The 18,540-nt window shown below is 42.1% G+C and overlaps 1 protein-coding gene across 1 annotated transcript in view; it reads right to left on the reverse strand.

Moving 5' to 3' along the window:
* Positions 1-1,576: 1,576 nt before the first annotated feature.
* LOC106880437 (serine-rich adhesin for platelets) overlaps positions 1,577-18,540 on the reverse strand; it is an 18,238-nt gene continuing 1,274 nt past the window's right edge. The window contains exon 2 of the mRNA XM_014930360.2: positions 1,577-17,949. Within this exon, the coding sequence (XP_014785846.1) occupies positions 4,202-13,909 (9,708 nt within the window). The 5' untranslated portion in view covers positions 13,910-17,949 and the 3' untranslated portion in view covers positions 1,577-4,201. The remainder of the gene's footprint in view (positions 17,950-18,540) is intronic.

Raw genomic sequence — 18,540 nt, forward strand, 5'->3', positions numbered from 1 at the left:
ACTCCTGTCTACCTGGTCTGATGAGAACGGAAGTGACGTCAGGTGAAGTTTTTATTGAAATGTATTTTCGAATATATTTCTATTTATTTATTTATATTCGCTTTGATTGTTGTCTTTATTGTTGCTTTTTGGTTGTTATGGCATTGGCGGGATGGTGGTGGGAGAGTTGTTGTTGTTGGTGGAGGTGGTGATGGTGAAGACGAGGGAGATAATTATGGTGGTGGCGGTGGCGAGCTTCTTGTCCTAGTTCTTGCAGGGCCGTCTTAACAGCATTAACAACGTGCCCATGCCTTTCGCCGGTACTAATATATTGTGATGATAATGATGATGATGATGATGAGCATGGTGGTGGTGTGACGGCGTGGTATTATTTCATGCTGGAAAGCGACGAGCTGACAGGATCAAGGCCAGATTTGCCTTTCGGTTTTTCGGACTCGATGAAAAAGAAAAATTTTTTAAATACCAGCTGAAATCAACCATTCCTACTGCCCTAGAATTTGAAGCCTTAGGCCTACAGCAGAAAGGATAAAACTGGCAAGATGGCAGAATCGTTAGCGCGCCGGGCGAAATGCTTAGCGGTATTTCGTCTGCCGTTACGTTCTGAGTTCAAATTCCTCCGAGGTCGACTTTGCCTTTCATCCTTTCGGGGTCGATAAATTAAGTACCAGTTACGCACTAGGGTCGATGTAATCGAGTTAATCCGTTCGTCTGTTCTTGTTTGTTCCCTCTATGTTTAGCCCCTTGTGGGCAATAACGAAATAGGTATTTAGTCTGTCTTTACGTTCTGAGTTCAAATTCTGTCAAGGTCGACCTTTCGGGGTTGATAAATTAAGTACCAGTTAGGCACTGGGGTCGATGTAATCGACTAGTCCCCACCCCCAAAATGAATTTGAGGCCTTGTGCCTTCAATAATTTTTTTTTGTTTACTTGTTTCAGTCATTTGACTGTGGCCATGCTGGAGCACCGCCTTTAGTCGAGCAAATCGACCCAGGACTTATTCTTTGTAAGCCTAGTACTTATTCTATCGGTCTCTTTGCCGAACCGCTAAGTTACGGGGACGTAAACACACCAGCATCGGTTGTCAAGCGATGTTGGCGGGGGACAAACACAGACTCACACACACACATACATACATATATATATGTATATACATATATACGGTGGGCTTCTTTCAGTTTCCGTCCACCAAATCCACTCACAAGGCTTTGGTCGGCCCGAGGCTATAGTAGAAGACACTTGCCCAAGGTGCCACGCAGTAAGACTGAACCCGGAACCATGTGGTTGGTAAGCAAGCTACTTACCACACAGCCACTCCTTAATGATCATATAACTTGTTTGACATTGCATTTTTATTCTTCTCTTCCGCTTTGCAAATTCAGTGTGTGCACATGCACATTGCACATTCATGCCTCTCCTGCCAGTTCCTACTCAAAACTGTTTACAGATGACAACCATCTCGTGAACCAACGGTCATCGAGAAACTCACCCTTGCACACATAGACACACATGTATACACCTAAATTCATGCACATACGCCTCTTAGCTTCATAAATAAGGGAGTACACACAACACAGTCTTTGGTTAATTATTTATTTGTACAAAGCTCAAGAAATACTTAGAGTCGCTCGCTTTCGACGAACATTCCGGCGACAACTGAAAGAAAAATGCAAACATACGTAACATATAATACACAATGTGTGTGTATAAGAGTGTGCATATATATATATACATATATACACACACACACACAATATACAGTATATATATATATATATATATATATATATATATATACACAGACATACAATATACAGTATGTATATAGACATATATGTTAATTAGCTGTTATGTAAATAGTTTATTAAGGTTTTGAATACATAATTTGACAGAATTAGTATATCTTGTGCTAGTTGTGTGGCGCTGTGGATCAGCAAAGAATACGGTGGCTCCACTGTTGTAATTTGCATGTCTTAGCCATACTTCAGACTGTCTTTAAATATATATATGTGTGTGTGTGTGTGTATGTATGTAGGTATGTATAATAGTATACCCAAGATGACAAAAATGAGTGTTTATCTTTTTTTTTTTTTTAATCATGAAGGATGATATGCATAGTTATTCAAAATGTCTCCTGATAGTCCATTGATAAATTTACATAAATATTTGTTTGGCTTTTTTTTCACATTCTTTTCTCATCCATTTCTGTCTTTGCTTTTTCATTTTATTTATTATACTTTTGTTGCTTTTTTCTCTGTCAAAATTTCATCAATAGAAAAAGTTTTAATTGTGTCCTGAAGAATTTCTTCACATTAATTTTTTGAAATGATGATAGGATACAAATATATATATACATATAAATACAAGGTGTATATAATATATATATATATATATATATATATATATACATACATGCTAGTACAAAACAGGATAAATAGAACTTAAAACATGAGTATATACAAGTATATATAATATGTGTGTGTATGTATACACACAGAATTTAGGTTAGTTGAAATATGTTTGTGATATATATATACATATATATATATAGTGATTTGAGGGAAATTTGGCTGCTGTATTTAACAGATTAATTGACCACATACAGGTCAAGACAGTGATTTGAAGGAAATTTTGCTGCTATTTTTAGCAGGTCAAATTACCACATACAGGTCAAGGCAGTGATTTGAGGAAAATTTTGCTGCTATTTTTAGCAGAATTAAGTTACTACATACAGGCCAAGACTGAGTGATAAGAGAGCAATTTTGCTTCTATTTTTAGCAGATTAAGTTACCACATACAGGTCAAGACAGGGATTCATGGGAAATTTGGCTGCTATTTCTAGCAAATTAAGTTACCACATACAGGTCAAGACAGTGATTTGAGGGCAATTTGGCTGTTATTTTTAGCAGATTAAATTACCACATACAGGATCCCTCATTTGGCTATTGTGTCAAGCTTGATCAAGTTGATCCTATCATCAAAAGACTTTCTGCCCATGACCATCCAGGTTATTACTACCAACAGACCATGGTATATCTAGGAGTACATTGTCTCAACGTGCTCAGGTTTCCATGTTTCTGATAGACGAGAGGCAGCAGATTGATCCAACGGAGAACTTACTGCTGTTACTTTTTAGCCCTAGGTTGGAACCACTTAAGAAGACCTACAATCAAAAAACAATCCAGATATGACCATCACCATTTGTCTAGGTATATTATCTAATGTGTCCTTCGCTTCCTTTTTTTTAAAGACTAGTGGTTGGAGAGACTTAGCTGCTTTTTCTAACCAACCTTGACATGACCACCATCATTTGTCTAAGTACATCTAGGACTACACTTAAATCAGTAGTGACTGAAAAGAGATTTGGCTGTAATTTCTAGCGAATCGATCAGCCAATCCAGCTGTGACCATCACTATTTGTTTAGATGTATCTAGGACTACATTGTCAAATGTGACCTTCCTTTTTCTAAAGACAGTAGTAATTTGAGAAAGATTTTGGCTGCTATTTCTAACCAGTTGATCAGATAATCCAGCTACGACCATCACCACTTGTCTAGGGATATCTGGGACTACATTATCAAATACGACCTATTTTATGAAATGGGAGAGTGTAGCTTAAGGTAGTTTTAGCTGCTGTTTCTAGCAGGCCAAGCAACCACAGAAAGAGACTTCCTTTCTGGCTCAACTTTTGGTGTTTAACTGTGACTGAGCAGACCTATGATCAAAAGCTTTCCAACCACGACCACCCTGTGTAGCTTTTCTTTCAGGCATTGTATACCTAAGAATACATTAATCAAATGTGTCCTTTGTTTTTATCAGACAGTAAGGTGTAAGTTCAAAGAGATTTAGTTGCTATTTTTAGCACACTGAGCAACCATATAGGAGCTGTGATAGTTTTGTTATTGTTTAGCCCGGGGTCAACCAAAGGAGACAGACTTATGATGCATGGCATGCCAGCCATGCGTATCCTATCAGGACTCACATTGCCTGATGCACCAAGAATGGTAGGACGAGACTCAAAGGAGATTCAGCTGCTATTTCTAGCAGGACAAGAGACCACACTGGATTTGGCAGTGATGGTAGGTGTAGCAGTGGGTGGTGGTGGTGGTGGTGGTGGCATTGATGATGCCCACACTCCACTCCACCTGTACGACATACTATGTGCCCACATGTGCACCCCTTGCCACCGCCTGTCCACCAGGTGTCAGTTGCTCCCAACGACGATGTCGTACCCGGCCTCTTGCGCCTCCCTCCTGACTCTGCCCCCAGCCCCGCCTACCATGTCCATCTCCATCATCATCATCATCATCAGCGAATGGGTGCGCATGTGACGACTGAGGGTCCTCGACTCGGTGAAAGTCTGGCTGCAGTAGACGCACCGGTACGGCTTCTCGCCGGTGTGCGTGCGCACGTGCTTGGTGAGGTTGCTGGAATCGGAGAAACGCTTCTGGCAGAAGTTGCACGAGAAGAGCTTCTCGCCCGTGTGAATACGGATGTGCTTGGTGAGGTTGTCCGACCGGGAGAACCATTTGTGACAGTGCGGGCAAGGGAAAGGCTTAAGACCAGCGTGGACCTTCAGGTGACGTTTCAGATGACTCGGTCTGGTGAACATTTTACGACATTCATACTGGGGGCAAGTGTATTGCTTCACGGTGGACTGAGCACCACTGTGGCGGGGCAGCTGCTGCTGTTTCCTCTGCAGAGCCTTTATTAAGCTTGTGGTCGTTGAAGGTGCAATAAGGTCAGCTGGCATCATAGCTGTTGCTGTTGTTGATGCGGTTTGCTGATCTTGTTGTTGTTGTTGTGGCCAGTGACGCTTCGTTGTGTCAGCATCAAAAGAAGGTTTATCCATCTGAAGTCCACAGTTGCGTGCAATGATGTCGATGGCAGAGGTATTTGCGGCTTGACCTTTGTCAGCAAAGGAAGCGAGATTCAAAGTGTGATTTAGGCTGTTCAACAGAAACGGCTGACCACCAGAAGAGGGAGAATTTGAACGGTAGCTGATTTCGTCAGCAGGTATGGAAGGAAATGAAGATAAGGGTAACGATGACGATAATAATTCATGGTGATCGTCATTAAGGTCGGAAAATGTTACCTTCCGATCAGCATTGTTGTCTAATTGATCAGTGAAAACATTGCCGAGGAAACGAGAAGCATTGTGCTTACTCTTAAGGGACAAATCCCTTTCAATTAGCATTTCCCTGACATTATTCTGGGCCTGGAGTTGATTACCAGACAATAAGGATGCTAGCTCATCAGTGTTAGATATCGCTTCGGCAAACTTGGACAAGTCTTCGGTCTTAATTTTGGCATTGATTGGAACCATTGCCGAGCAGTCAGAGTCTGTGGCAAGTTCTGGTTCCACTTTAATGTAAGGTTTCGGAAAATCCAGATTATTGTCAGCTGGCTGAAGATAAGACAAAAGGGACAAAGAGTTTGGTAGGGGCTGGCTAAGATTGTCTTTCGAGGTCCTGTTTTCCTGGTTGAGTTCCTTGCAGTTAACAGCGTCCATTGATCCTGTAGGAGTCACTTTTGCGGTCATCAGAGACGACTGTTTGTTACCACCGTGCATTGTATTGTTACCGTCATGTTGTATGCATTGGTCATTGTTATAAGACGAGGTGTTGTCCGGGCGGTCAGCCATGATGAGGTCAGCAGCCACTTGGTCCGACAAATTCTGTGACTTCCTTTCAGCAGCGTCGACAGAGATGTGGTTGTCAATGTCCTCGTAGTCTTCACAGATGCCTGCTTCGTTCACCCCGGCACTTAAGGTCATGGTGACATCGGACGGAAGACAATCCATGTTTGTTGTCGCTGCAGGCTTCCATGCCGCAGTCACCGAGTGGTGAAGGAGCTCGTCGCACCATTTATCTCCCTTTTGCAGAAGCAGTTGCAGAGTCTCGTCGCTGAGGGAGCTGAGAAAATCAAGCATTGCATCGCGGAACTGTCCGTCATTTTGGTTCGACTCCCATTGAGACGGAGGAAATTTGTTAGCCCTAGAGACATCTCCATTGCTGTTGTCAACCTCAAACCCACCCTCGGGCAATGACGACACCAATATATCGCTTGCGCAGGGTTGAGACATCTCCTCCTCCTCCTCCTCCTCCTCCTCCTCCTCGAGTTTCACATTCACGCTCTCAAAGACGTCCTTCAGATCTTCGGTCTGTTTCATTATTACGTTATCAGCGTGATGCGTGTTGGTGGAGCCAGTAGGAACTACCGTCATTGTGAACCCTAAATTTTTCGTGCTGTCCCTGTAGTTAGAACCATCTGACATCAAAGGAACACCACCATCACCATCACCATCATCATCATCATCATCGGAAAGAGACATTGCAGAATTAGAATTTGAATCCGAAATACAAATGACATTGTTGGTTTTGCATTTCTGGTCTGCAACAAGGGTCGATTCGGGACCACCGTTGCCACCAGAGAAATAATTCTTATTCCGGAACTCGACAAACTCATCAAAAAGTAGAAATTCTTGAATGCATTTCTCAGCCTCAGGTTGTTTGTCAGGGACCATTGCGGTTCCTTTCCGAAAATTTCCGTTCCCATCATAGTAAGAATTCGATGGTTCCTGATCTGCGTTGCTGTAAAATCCTGCGACGTCAGTGTGGTGGGCATCTTTTGGATTTCGGGTTGTATTAAGCAGGTCATAAGAGAGACGAACGCCTTGGGATTTGAAACTGATGTCTTTGAGTCCATCGATGGTATTCTCAGAGGAAGAAAACTTGAGGTCAATATTTTTAAGTTCTTCGGCGGCATCGATGGCAGATGGGAATTTGAAGTTGATGTCTTTCAGTTCTTCGTCATCGAGAGCGGAAGGAAATACAAAATTCTCATTCAGGGAAACTGTACCAGCTAAGAGCTCACCATTATCAGAAGAGGCTGACCTCTGGAATGGTTCGGAAGGGTTAAGACTTCCATCCTCGACGACATCTTTGCCCTCTGCAACTACCACCATGGGTCTTTCTGTGGTGTCAACCTCCTGTTTGATATCAGCCCTACTAATACCCCCGACAGAACCACAACTGTTTCCCGCTTCAAACTGACCCCTCCCCGGTGGTATCTCACGTACATGAGCAGCGAGGGAAGGGATGAGAGGCGCACCGCCGTCTCCACCCCTCCATTGAAACAGCTCCATCATTGAGCCAGAGGTGGTGGGGGTACGATAGCCATCGTCTCCTTGTCCGTCAGGTTCTGGTGTCTTCGGTTCCTGTTTCATGGCACTACCATCAGGCAGTAGAAATTCTTGCTTCACAGCCAAAGACAAGTTCTCTTGGAAAGGGTCAACCAAGGATTTCCTGGTAAAATTCTCTGCGGACGATTCCTGAAAATCGCTATTGTTGTTGTTGTTGTTGTCATTTATTGTGCTGTCACTGTTGTAGTTTTTATTATTATTATTGCTACAGCTGTTGACATTAATGGTGGTGGTGGTGGTGGTTGTTGTGGTACTAGCAACAGTGGTGACCATATTGTTCCTTGGAGCACTGACAAGACTGCTGCTTCCATCTGCTGTACGTAGCTCATCTCCACGGTTACTGCGGTCGTGCACGTCGTCCGGTTCGCAACATATTTCGGCCGTTGTTTCACCTTGTCTTTGCACCTGACCATTGGGGGAAGACACAGACAGAACCAACGCTGCCCGTTCTGAGCCTGGGTCCTGACCAGAACTGGCTGGACCAAACTCAGTGCCCGGTGACGAAGAAGCTGAAGGCAGTGGGGATGAAAACTGCAAATGCCAAGGTGATGACGATGACAATGATGACCGCTCACTAGATACGACACTTGATCTAGTTTTTGCTTCGCTCTGCAGCACATCCAACTGATTCTGCAACGGTAACTTTGCAGAGTCTTCTGAGATAGACTCGGTCAAATTATGGCTAGCAGAAGTAATATTGGAGTCACTTGAGCCACTGGTGTTAGTCACAGCACTGGTCAAGCTCTCAGTCTCAGAGACAGCACTGGACAATATATCGGTTTTGGAGACAGAACTAATTGAATTGTGGTGACCAAGGGGAATATTGGTGTTACTTGAGCCATCACTATTAGTGATGGCAGTGGTCAAGTTTTCAGTATCAGAGACAGTACTGGACAGTATGCTGTTGGCTTTTGAAACAGAATTGGTTAAATCGTTTCCATTGGTCAAGCTGTTGCCATTGGAAACAATATTATCGAAGCTGTTGACATCGGAGATGGCACTGTCCATCTCATCGTCATGGGAGACGGCGCTGGTCAGCTCATTGCCACCAAGGGAAACGGTATCAGTGAAGGTTTTAGCGTTGCTGCTACTGCTGCCTCGACAGTCTCTGAGGAGGTGGTCATTAAACACGTTGAGGTCGTGGATGAGATTTCCGCACTCTTTACACCTGAACATCTCGCCTGTCGTGTGTAGTTTCAGGTGACGTGTTAGCTCCTCCACACCGGAGAAGAATATCTGACACCGGGAGCAATGAAAGAGACGGTTTCTCGGGTGATGGTCACTATCATGAAGACGACGATGTGTACGATGATGTTGTTGGTGCTGCTGGCTCTGATGACTACTATCATTTTCATTATCGTTATCGTTATCATCATCACTGTTGTTAATATAAGGATGAAGGTGATTGTGATGATGATGAGGACTATAGCGGTCACTTGTATTAGGATTATTATTGCTGTTGTAGAGATACTCATCCATTTCAGTTTCCATCTCCACTTTGAACCCACCGACAACTGTCAGGGTAGCGTTTCCTACAGCCTCATCTTCCTCTTCCTGATTCCCATCAACATCTTCTTGTTCTAATACTTCTTGCTTGATGTAATCAAGCATAAAGGGACTGACATTACAAAGGGATTGGCAATTAGCATCATCTGGTATGGCAAGTGAAGATGCACTACCTGTCTTGCTGCACATGGTTCCTGAGCTAGTTTCTCTGGAAAAGGACATTGGTGAACATATGTTCTGTTGAGAGGAAATTGGGGCAGTTTGACCATGTTCCGACGAACCAGTCTGTTTGTCCTCTCCCACGTCATCATCCTCTTTCACCTCCTCCTCCATCTCTTCATCATCTTCCTCTCCGTCTTTTATAGTTGGCGAGGCAGCAGTGATGGTGGTTATATGGAACCTGTAGATGTGGTTGGCAAGGGTGAACTCATCGAGAAATACCTTCCCACACTGGCGGCACCGGTGTAACTTGTCTCGCAGCTGCTTCTTGAAACGCTGCAACAGGGCAGTAGGCCCAGAGCCAAATGTCTTCTTCAGAGCTGAGGTTGCATTCTTAGCAGATGACGAGACAGATTGCAATGAAAGTGATAACAATGATGATGATGATGATGGTGGTGACGGTGGTATCACAGAAATGGTAGTAGTAGCAGTAGTAGTAATATTAGTAGTACCAATGGCAGCCCTAGCTACAGCAGCAGAAATGCTTCTTAAATCTGTTGTTGATGAGGACGGCACTGAACAAGGTAGCGAAGGAAGATGTTGTTGTTGTTGTGGTGGTGGTGGTGGTGACGGGGATGTTGTTTCTGACTGAAGTAGTGTCTTCAACTGCTGCGGAGACTGGCCAAGTTTAGCATGTGTGAGTAAATGGCGACACAGCGCGATCGAGCTGTCAAAAGACTTTGAGCAGATCATGCACCGAAAGGGAGACAACTCTGTAGACGGGGACAGCAATGGTGACCTGCTCTCCTGCTGCTCTTGGTTTTGCTGTTGCTGTCGTGACAGGAAGCAGGGGTGTTCATAATTGCTATTGTCGTCATCTCCTCCGCTGTCATGGTGTGCTGCTTCCAGCAAGAAACGTTTATGGTTGTCATGTTTTCTGTCATTATCATCGTCATCATCTCTTTCACTGCTTCCTGTGGACGTGTGCGGTGGAAAGCTGTTGTCTTGGTTACTGTTGCTGTGGCTACCACTCCTGCTACTATTGCTCTTATTGGATGCAGTTGCACCATCTGCAGCTGCTGCCGCTGCGCGGGCATGCGTGCGCAAGTGCTTGGTGAGGTTGCTGGAATCGGTGAAACGCTTCGTGCAGATGCTGCACGAGTACCGCTTGTCGCCTGTGTGAATGCGCACGTGCTTGACGAGGTTGTCCGACCGGGAGAACGCTCGGTCGCAGTATGCGCATCTGAACGGCTTAATGCCGGCATGAATCTTCAGATGTCGGTTCAACTGTGTCGACTTGGAGAAATGCTTCGAGCACACCGAGCAGGCATGCACTAGGTGGCGCCAGCGGAGATGTTGGGTGAGCTCGAGGGCCGACGAGAACGAAACCGGGAATGAAGATGCAGAGGGCGATGCTGACCCCTTGCAGTACGAACAGGAAAATTCTTTATTTCCATTGCCTTTCACACTTCCAGCTTTCTTATCAGCTGCAGCGGAACTGGTCAAATCTGCAGCGGAAGAACTAGTAGTAGTAGTAGGAGGAGTCAGAGTAATAGTAGTAGTAGTAGTAGTAGTAGATGTAGCAGAGTCAGAAACAACAGTATCAGGAACTACTGAGATTACAGGAGAATTAGAATCTACAGCAACAGCAGTAGAAGTAGTATTGAGTGCAGCGGAGGTAGCAGTAGAGATGGCAGCAGAAGCAGTTGTGGATGAAGTGTGTGTAGCAGCGGTACTGCCTCTACTGCTACTAGTGGTAACAATAGTAGTTGTAGTGCTACTACAGCTGTTATTACTGCTACTATTACAACTACTAGTGCTCTGGTGGCTGTTATTATCATGATCATCATATTCAGAAGTGGTAGTAGTAGCAGTGGTAGTAGTAATAGTGGTGGGAGCAGCAGTTGTGGTCCTAGTTTCGGCGTTAACAACTTCAACGTCCTGGGTCTCTTTGACACTGGAACCTTTTGTCAAGAGACCAATAGCTGAGTTGTCTCCCTTGCTGAAGTCTTTCGACGACGCAGTGTGGACGTGTGATGGAGAAATTCGTATTGAGTCGTCGTGGTTCGCTGAGCGATCGTGTGGTGGCGTCAACGCTTCCTTCTTCACCGTGACTTTCGCTTCTGAATCCATGGCGACACGGGAAACGGGCAGCGTCGGTGTTTGTGCCGATGGCGTTGAGGGAAGCGACACTGATGTCGAAGTCTCCTTCTGCTGTGTCGTACTAAAATTTCCCTTATCAGTGGGTGAGGCCCTATTGGAAACTTCCATACGGCTCACAGAACCAAACCCTGCCACTTGGCTATGATCACCGCCATCATCTGCCACAGAGACTAGCGTCTCCCTTGTCTCTGTCTTCAAAACAACACCCCGGGGCACTGCAACAGAGCTATACTGATCGACCACACTGGTACCAACATCATCATCATCATTATTAACATCATCAGTAAGAACTATAGTGCTTTTAGCAAAGATTTTGGATTTGCTTGAAGAAATCTGATCCACAGACATCAAATTCTGGAAGGATCTACCGGTAGATATACCACCGACGGCCCCTTCTTTTCTTTTTCGGTCTCGACAGATTTGGGGTTCTTTCACTTCTTGTTTGATGACCCTTCGAAAGTCACACCCTGATACTTTACCGATATTGCTCAGGATTTTGGCGACAATTGCATCGACTTCAACAGTGGAATCGTTACTACTAATTACCGTTAATTTCCCCGTTTCTTCTTCTTCTTCTTGCTGTCCTTGTGTTCCTTTTTCCTTGCGGAGAGTTGAACCAAAATCCTTACCGGCGCTGTGTTTGTTTCCTTGCCGTCTTTTCTTCTTCACCATTCCGAGCGCATCAAAAACTTCTCGGTCACCATTTTGTGACAACCCTGTTAAATCCTCTGCGCTTAATGTAATGCCATCCAAAACATTCAGCCCATGCTGCAGCAACATTGAATTCCCTGGATCTTTGATGCTGTCCCGTTTCTTGTTATCCTCCATGTCATTATCCTCGATCTCACTATCAGACAGTATTATCTCCTGTTTCAGTTTTGGCGCCGATGGATTTACGACCATCACCGAGGAAACGGGGTTCCCTGCCGACAACTGACGACGACGATCAGGATTTAGTCTCTGGTTATCTTGTGTCATCGTGCGATGGTCTAACTGTGGTTGGCCGCCAACAAGTCTCGCGGAGAGCAATCTCTGCTGCATGAGATCAGTCTTATTCTTACTTCGGTTTGGTCTCTGGTTCCGATCTTGCGCCGGACATTGTCTCCGATGCTTCGACAGTTGGACACTGGAACTGAAGGACTCTCCACAGTTCTTACACTCAAGGCGTCGTCGGATGTGACATTTCAGGTGATCCGCCAATGCTAAAGCCTTCGGAAACGCTGCCTTGCAATAGAGGCACTCATATGGGAGGCCTGCCGATCCTACGTCAAGGTCTTTCAGGCTTGTTGCTCCGCCGACCGTTGATGTTTGGAATAAATCCATACTACCATGGTTTTCCGACTGCCTCCTCCTTACATGGATCTTTGACACATCCTCGCTACTGTTTCCCAACAATGTGTTTATACGATTAACTTGTCTCAGATTATCATCATCATATTCATTCTTTATGCGGATCGGGGCCACGTCCTCTCCCTCTTCTGCACAGTCGTCTACGTGTCCCTTGACGTGCATTTCTAACGAGGTTCTGGAGAAAAATTGCATGCCACAATAACTGCACTGGAACGTTATCGGAAAACGGTTACGGGCCCTGCCTAAACTGTTCACGTGATGCAGTCTGTCGATGGAATGACTTGAGGTGGGCCTAGATGAACCAGAAGCTTTCCGGTTGATTGGATTGGGTGAAAGTGTGGTGGCATTCGCAGAATATGAAAGTACTTGATCAAAATCAAAACTGACATGGTTCGCTGATCTTGTTCTGTTCCGTTTTGACTTCATCTTACTAATATCACTACTACTACTACTACTACTACTGCTACTAGTGTTATTACTATTGTACCCCTGGATGTTTTCATTGGTTTGCGACAGTTGTCTTATGATGTGATCAGTTCTGCTGAAGACATCCGTTGCTATGGGCAGCGTCGTGTTCTTCGGTGGGGCCTTTACGATCTCCTCGTCTTCTCCGTCGGACCATTGCAAAAGATTCCCTGTATACGAAGACTTGCTTGCAGCACCTCCTGCATCTGGTCCTAGCAATCGCGCCTCATTTGAGGGTTCACCAATTGCGCTGAGAATCCCCCTTGCGGTTGCCTCTGACTTACTAACCGACGGCAGCCGTGACCGAGGGTGCATTTCCAGTTGCGATTGCAACTGCGCACCTTGCAGATTTGACACTGCTGTTGTCGCGGTGGTGGTGGTCATCGTTGGAAATGACCTCTCTTTATTGATAATATGGAGGATGTTTTGCATTTGGAGTCGTCTCTGCACATCTGCAGCAACAGCAGCTGCGTCACTCAGTGACAACAGCGACGCCGTGTCGCCACTGACGTCCATGTTGCTTCCACGACAGTCATGACCGCCAACGGAGAGAGTGTCACGGAGTGCAACTTCGCCACTTCTGTTATCAGTACTGCTACCACCGCCGCCGCTACCACCATTGCCATCGTCGGCGCCAACAGTGCTGCCATTTCCGTCGGACACGCCGTGGGTCAACAGGTGGCGCCGGAGGGTGTCCGACTTGCGAAACGTCTTCGAGCAGAGCGTGCACGTGTAGCGCCTCGTGCCCGCATGCGTGCGCATGTGCTTGCTCAGGTTGCTCGAGTCGGTGAAGCGCTTCAGGCAGAACTCGCAGCCGTAGCGCTTGTCACCTGTGTGAATGCGGACGTGCTTGATCAGGTTGTCCGACCGGGAGAACGACTTGTGGCAGTACTTGCACTCGAACGGCCGGAGACCAGAGTGAATCTTCAAATGCCTGGCCAGATGGCTGTACCGGTCGAAGTCCTTGCTGCAGTACTGGCATTTGAACTGACGCACCTTCGAAGAAACAATGGCATCGTTAGTGCGTTCAATGCCAGATACTGCACTCTTAGACAGGGAATCCATTCCAATATATAATATATATATGTACAAATATAGTTTTGTAATTATAAGATCCAATGATCTAAGTGTAGAAAGTTAGTAAGCTTTGAGCAGTCCGTGGCAGGTGTAAAAGAATTCAGTGCCCAGGAACAATAACAGAGGCCTTTCCCATACTGAAGTTTGATAAGCTGAAACACCTTTATATAATGAAGGTATCTTTGGCCTGATGATTAGCTAGTTGAGTACCCCTCATTGATCTGCTAGTTAACAAACATATGTAGTCTGGATTTTACCCTCAATTTGGCTATACATATATATATATATATATATATGTACAAATATATTTTTGTCTTTATTTGTTTTAGTCGTTGAACTGTAGCCATTCTAGAACATTCCTTTGATATATATTGATATAAATATATAGAAAAAATATAGTGAAAAAAGGGCCGCTCCAAACTTGACCGAAGTAGGAGGCCAGTGAGGTAAAAAGCATGGGAAACTATCTTATAATTTGGGGTCTTTTTTTCTTGAAAATCTTTGACATGTCTAATGTCTTTTATATAACTTTCAGTTTTGCCTCTCTGTATCCCTTTTTTCCAACATCTTTCAGTCAAATTTTTCTTTCAACATGATTCCTTCACAAAATAGTCGGTGCCATGCTAGGGCACTGCCTTGATATATAAATCCATAAATACACACACACACATGTATATATATATATATATGTGTACATATATATATATATATATATATATATATATATATATATATATATATATATATATATATATGTATGTATATATAGGGTGAAATATATGAGGGGAAAAGGGCCAGTTAATCTTTAAATTCTGACCAAAGTAGGTACCAGAGAGGCATAAATTATGGAAAACTATTTTTCAATTTTGGGAGTTTTTTCCTTCAAAATCTTTCACAATGGTTTCTGTGCTTCCTTTTACATTTTAATTTTTACTTTTATTACTTATTTATCTCATCTTTCTCTAACGCAATTTCTTCCCAAAAAACTGTTGGCATTTCTCACCAGCATATATAGTCATTTGTGATTATGTCTCCATAATTTTTTAAAATTCATATTTATCATTTCTTCGTGGAACAGCTGGTGCCATGCTGGAGCACTCAAAATTTTTCCATTCCACACGATCTCTTTAAATAGTTGGCATCTCTCACTTTCTCCAAATCATTTTTTCACATATTTATATCATTTCTCCACAAAATGGTTAGCACAGTTCACTTGCATATTGACAATTCAAAGTTTTTCATCCAATAAAATTTCTTCAGAAAATAACTGACACCTCTTACTTGTGTGTAGATGATTCAAAATTTTCCTTCCATCTAACACAATATTTTCACAAGATAGCTGCCATTTTTTGCTTGTATATAAACACTTCAAAATTTTCCATCCAACATTTCTTCAAACAAATAGCATCTCTCACTTATAATTTCCATAATTTTTTTTTTATCCTTTTCTTCATTTATTCCAGTTTTTCTCTGGAAATGGTTTATTTCAAATTTTCCTTAAGCACAACACAACTCAATGAGATGACTGCAATATAACACCTCTCACTTGCATCATGGCTTTCTTGTTAATTTTTTTAATCACTATTTGTAGTCTTTTCCATTTTTGTTTTTGTAATGAGAAAACTCAATATTTGTTATTTTTTCCATGGTGTTTTTTATGTGTGTTTGATATACTTTTTTGACATCTGATAACTTCTTCAGTCAGTTTCCTGATATCCCATAAAATTCAAATCCTAATATGATATCATATATATCAATATATTATCAATATATATAATGTTTGCTTTTTTCTTCTTTTTCCTCCTCTAGGCTCCAGGATCAAATCCTGCCAAGGGTAGTCTCACGCCTTTTAATTCTTTGGGTTTGCAAAAGGTAACAAGGATCATAAAAATCAATTTTTGTTGGGGTTTGAAGTTCAGTTGGAATTCATCTAACCTTGTATTTATCTGCAAAATAAAATCCAGTTTCAGGGCCAGATGGAAGAGCCCAAACTATTACATATTCAACATTCTGGGCCACACTATTACAACATTTAAGTTACAGAGACAAAAAAAGAAAAAGAAAAAAAAAATTATGGCCAAAATGTTATATATGGTTGTTTCCAGAACTGGAAATTAAGGCATAATATATATTCATGTTACAGGGCCCAAAAGCAAAAATATAGCAAGGTAATTACAAGTTCCAGAGCCAAAAAAGAAAAATGTAGCAAGAAACTATATATTCAGATTTCAGGTCTCCAAAACAAGATTCTAAGGTATTTTAACATATTCAGGTTTAGGGGCCCGAAAACAAAAATGATACCAAAGCATTATATATCATCAAGTACCAAAAATAAATAATAATAATAATAATAATAATAATAACAATAACATTAAATTTTAAAAATTACCTTCAAACTAAAAATAAAAAATAAAAAATTGGGGAATAATACAAGAAACCAAAATATTACATATTCGAATTCCAGGCCCAGATTAAATGAAAAAAAAATCAAAGATATTTCAATATTTAAGTTCTGGGCCCAAAATTAAAAAAGAAAATCCCTCAAGTGTTGATGCAAGATATCGATATATACACATAATAATAATGTGTATGTATGTATTTATATATATATGTATGTATGTAATAGATATATGTATGTATAATGTATCTATATATGTGTGTGTGTAACCTATGTAGTATATAGATAAACAGGGCTAATGTAGTTATTTCTTTGTAGATTGAAAAAAAATGAACAACCTTAATTGATTTTCGGACCTTATTGAACTTTCATCAGTGACATCTACATCAATTTGACCAATCCCAGAGAAACAAGCAGCCAATCTGTTTACATACTCAAAAAATGCAGCAGCTACAGAGAACTGGAGCTTCTAATTTGCATACCACAGGTGTGTAACCCTTTATAGGTTGGCCCAAATAAATGCTTCCGGTCACACCTTCACGTCAATCTCTGGTGCTCAATTTTGTTTCCCCCACACAGTGAAATCCTCCTCCTCTTCTTCTTCCTCCTTCATCACCCTAACCATCATAATGGTTCTCCTCAAATTATCTGCCAAGAATCATGGGAATTTTGAAATTTGTTTCTTTACAGAGCAGTAAAATTTAAATTTTAAAAATGGTTCATGTTGATGATTGGAAACACCTTAATTTTTTTGGTTTCATGTTGTAAAGACCTCCTCATCACAATTATCTTCAAAGCATTTGCTATAAAATACGGGGATTCTGAAATGTTAACGATAAAAAAAACTTCATTTCATTTTTGAAATTCAATCAAAAATTAATTAGATCCTATTTGCTGATGACTGGAGATTTTAAAAAATATAAAACAAATTTACTTTAAATGTTGAGCCTTAAACCTTTTTTCCAGGGGGTAAAGTCTTCCCAATCATTTGCATCCTCTCAATATATTTACTAAAAAATTTCAAGAATTTTGAAGTAAGAAAATAAATAAGTATAGAATGTGCTGCCAAATAGCAGCAGGTGATGACAGCGGGGACAATTTACATTAGACTTCGACCCTTAATATTTTTAGCTCATAATGAAGTAATTATCATAATTAATTAAAGAAGCATAAACATTTAACAGGAGGAATGAAAATTTTAAAATCAAAAACAGAAATGTATACGGCTTTTGTGTGTTATTTTAAATGGCTTATAAACACCTTCCACGCTGTAATTGTTTTCATTCCAGCACACACGCGATCTCAGATCAGGTCACTTGCTATGCAAGTACATATATAGTAAAAAAAAAAATTATTAAAAAAAATTTACATTAAAATTCAACCCTTAATTTCTTTGGCCCCACATTGCAAAGTTACTGTAGTATTCTCAATGGTTATCAAAATATTTTCGAATCAAAATGTTGGCCTTGGTGAGATTTGAACTTGGCACTCAAAGCATTGGAAGGAATGCCGGTAAGTATTTTGTCCGATGCACTCAGGACCCTGCCAACTCACAATAATAAGAAATCTCTGAGTTCATTCCCTGTGCAGTAGTGTTCTGCTTCACATATTGTAGACAAAGGACATTTTTCTGGAAAAAAAAGCAAAAAAAACAAACAAACAGTAAAATAACACAAAAATTCAGAATAAAAATACAAAAATAATGATTTGTAAAGTAAGGACAAACATTCTACGTATTAGAACCCTAGGGTAGCGTCCAGTACATAGGATTTTGAGGATATCAGTCAAAATGCCTGGTGGTATTGTGCAAGGGATTTTTAACACCTTCGTTACTAGTGTTCTGTTGAAATATACTGTATTAACTCTCTTTTACTCTTTTACTTGTTTCAGTCATTTGACTGCGGCCATGCTGGAGCACCGCCTTTTAGTCGAGCAAATCGACCCCAGGACTTATTCTTTGGAAGCCTAGTACTTATTCTATCGGTCTCTTTTTGCCGAACCGTTAAGTTACGGGGACGTAAACACACCAGCATCGGTTGTCAAACGAAGTTGGGGGGACAAACACAGACACACAACCATATATATATATATACATATATACGACGGGCTTCTTTCAGTTTCCGTCTACGAAATCCACTCACAAGGCTTTGGTCGGCCCGAGGCTATAGTAGAAGACACTTGCCCAAGGTGCCACGCAGTGGGACTGAACCCGGAACCATGT

This window comes from Octopus bimaculoides, unplaced genomic scaffold (genome assembly GCF_001194135.2).
Source record: "Octopus bimaculoides isolate UCB-OBI-ISO-001 unplaced genomic scaffold, ASM119413v2 Scaffold_122307, whole genome shotgun sequence".
Classification (NCBI taxonomy): domain Eukaryota; kingdom Metazoa; phylum Mollusca; class Cephalopoda; order Octopoda; family Octopodidae; genus Octopus; species Octopus bimaculoides.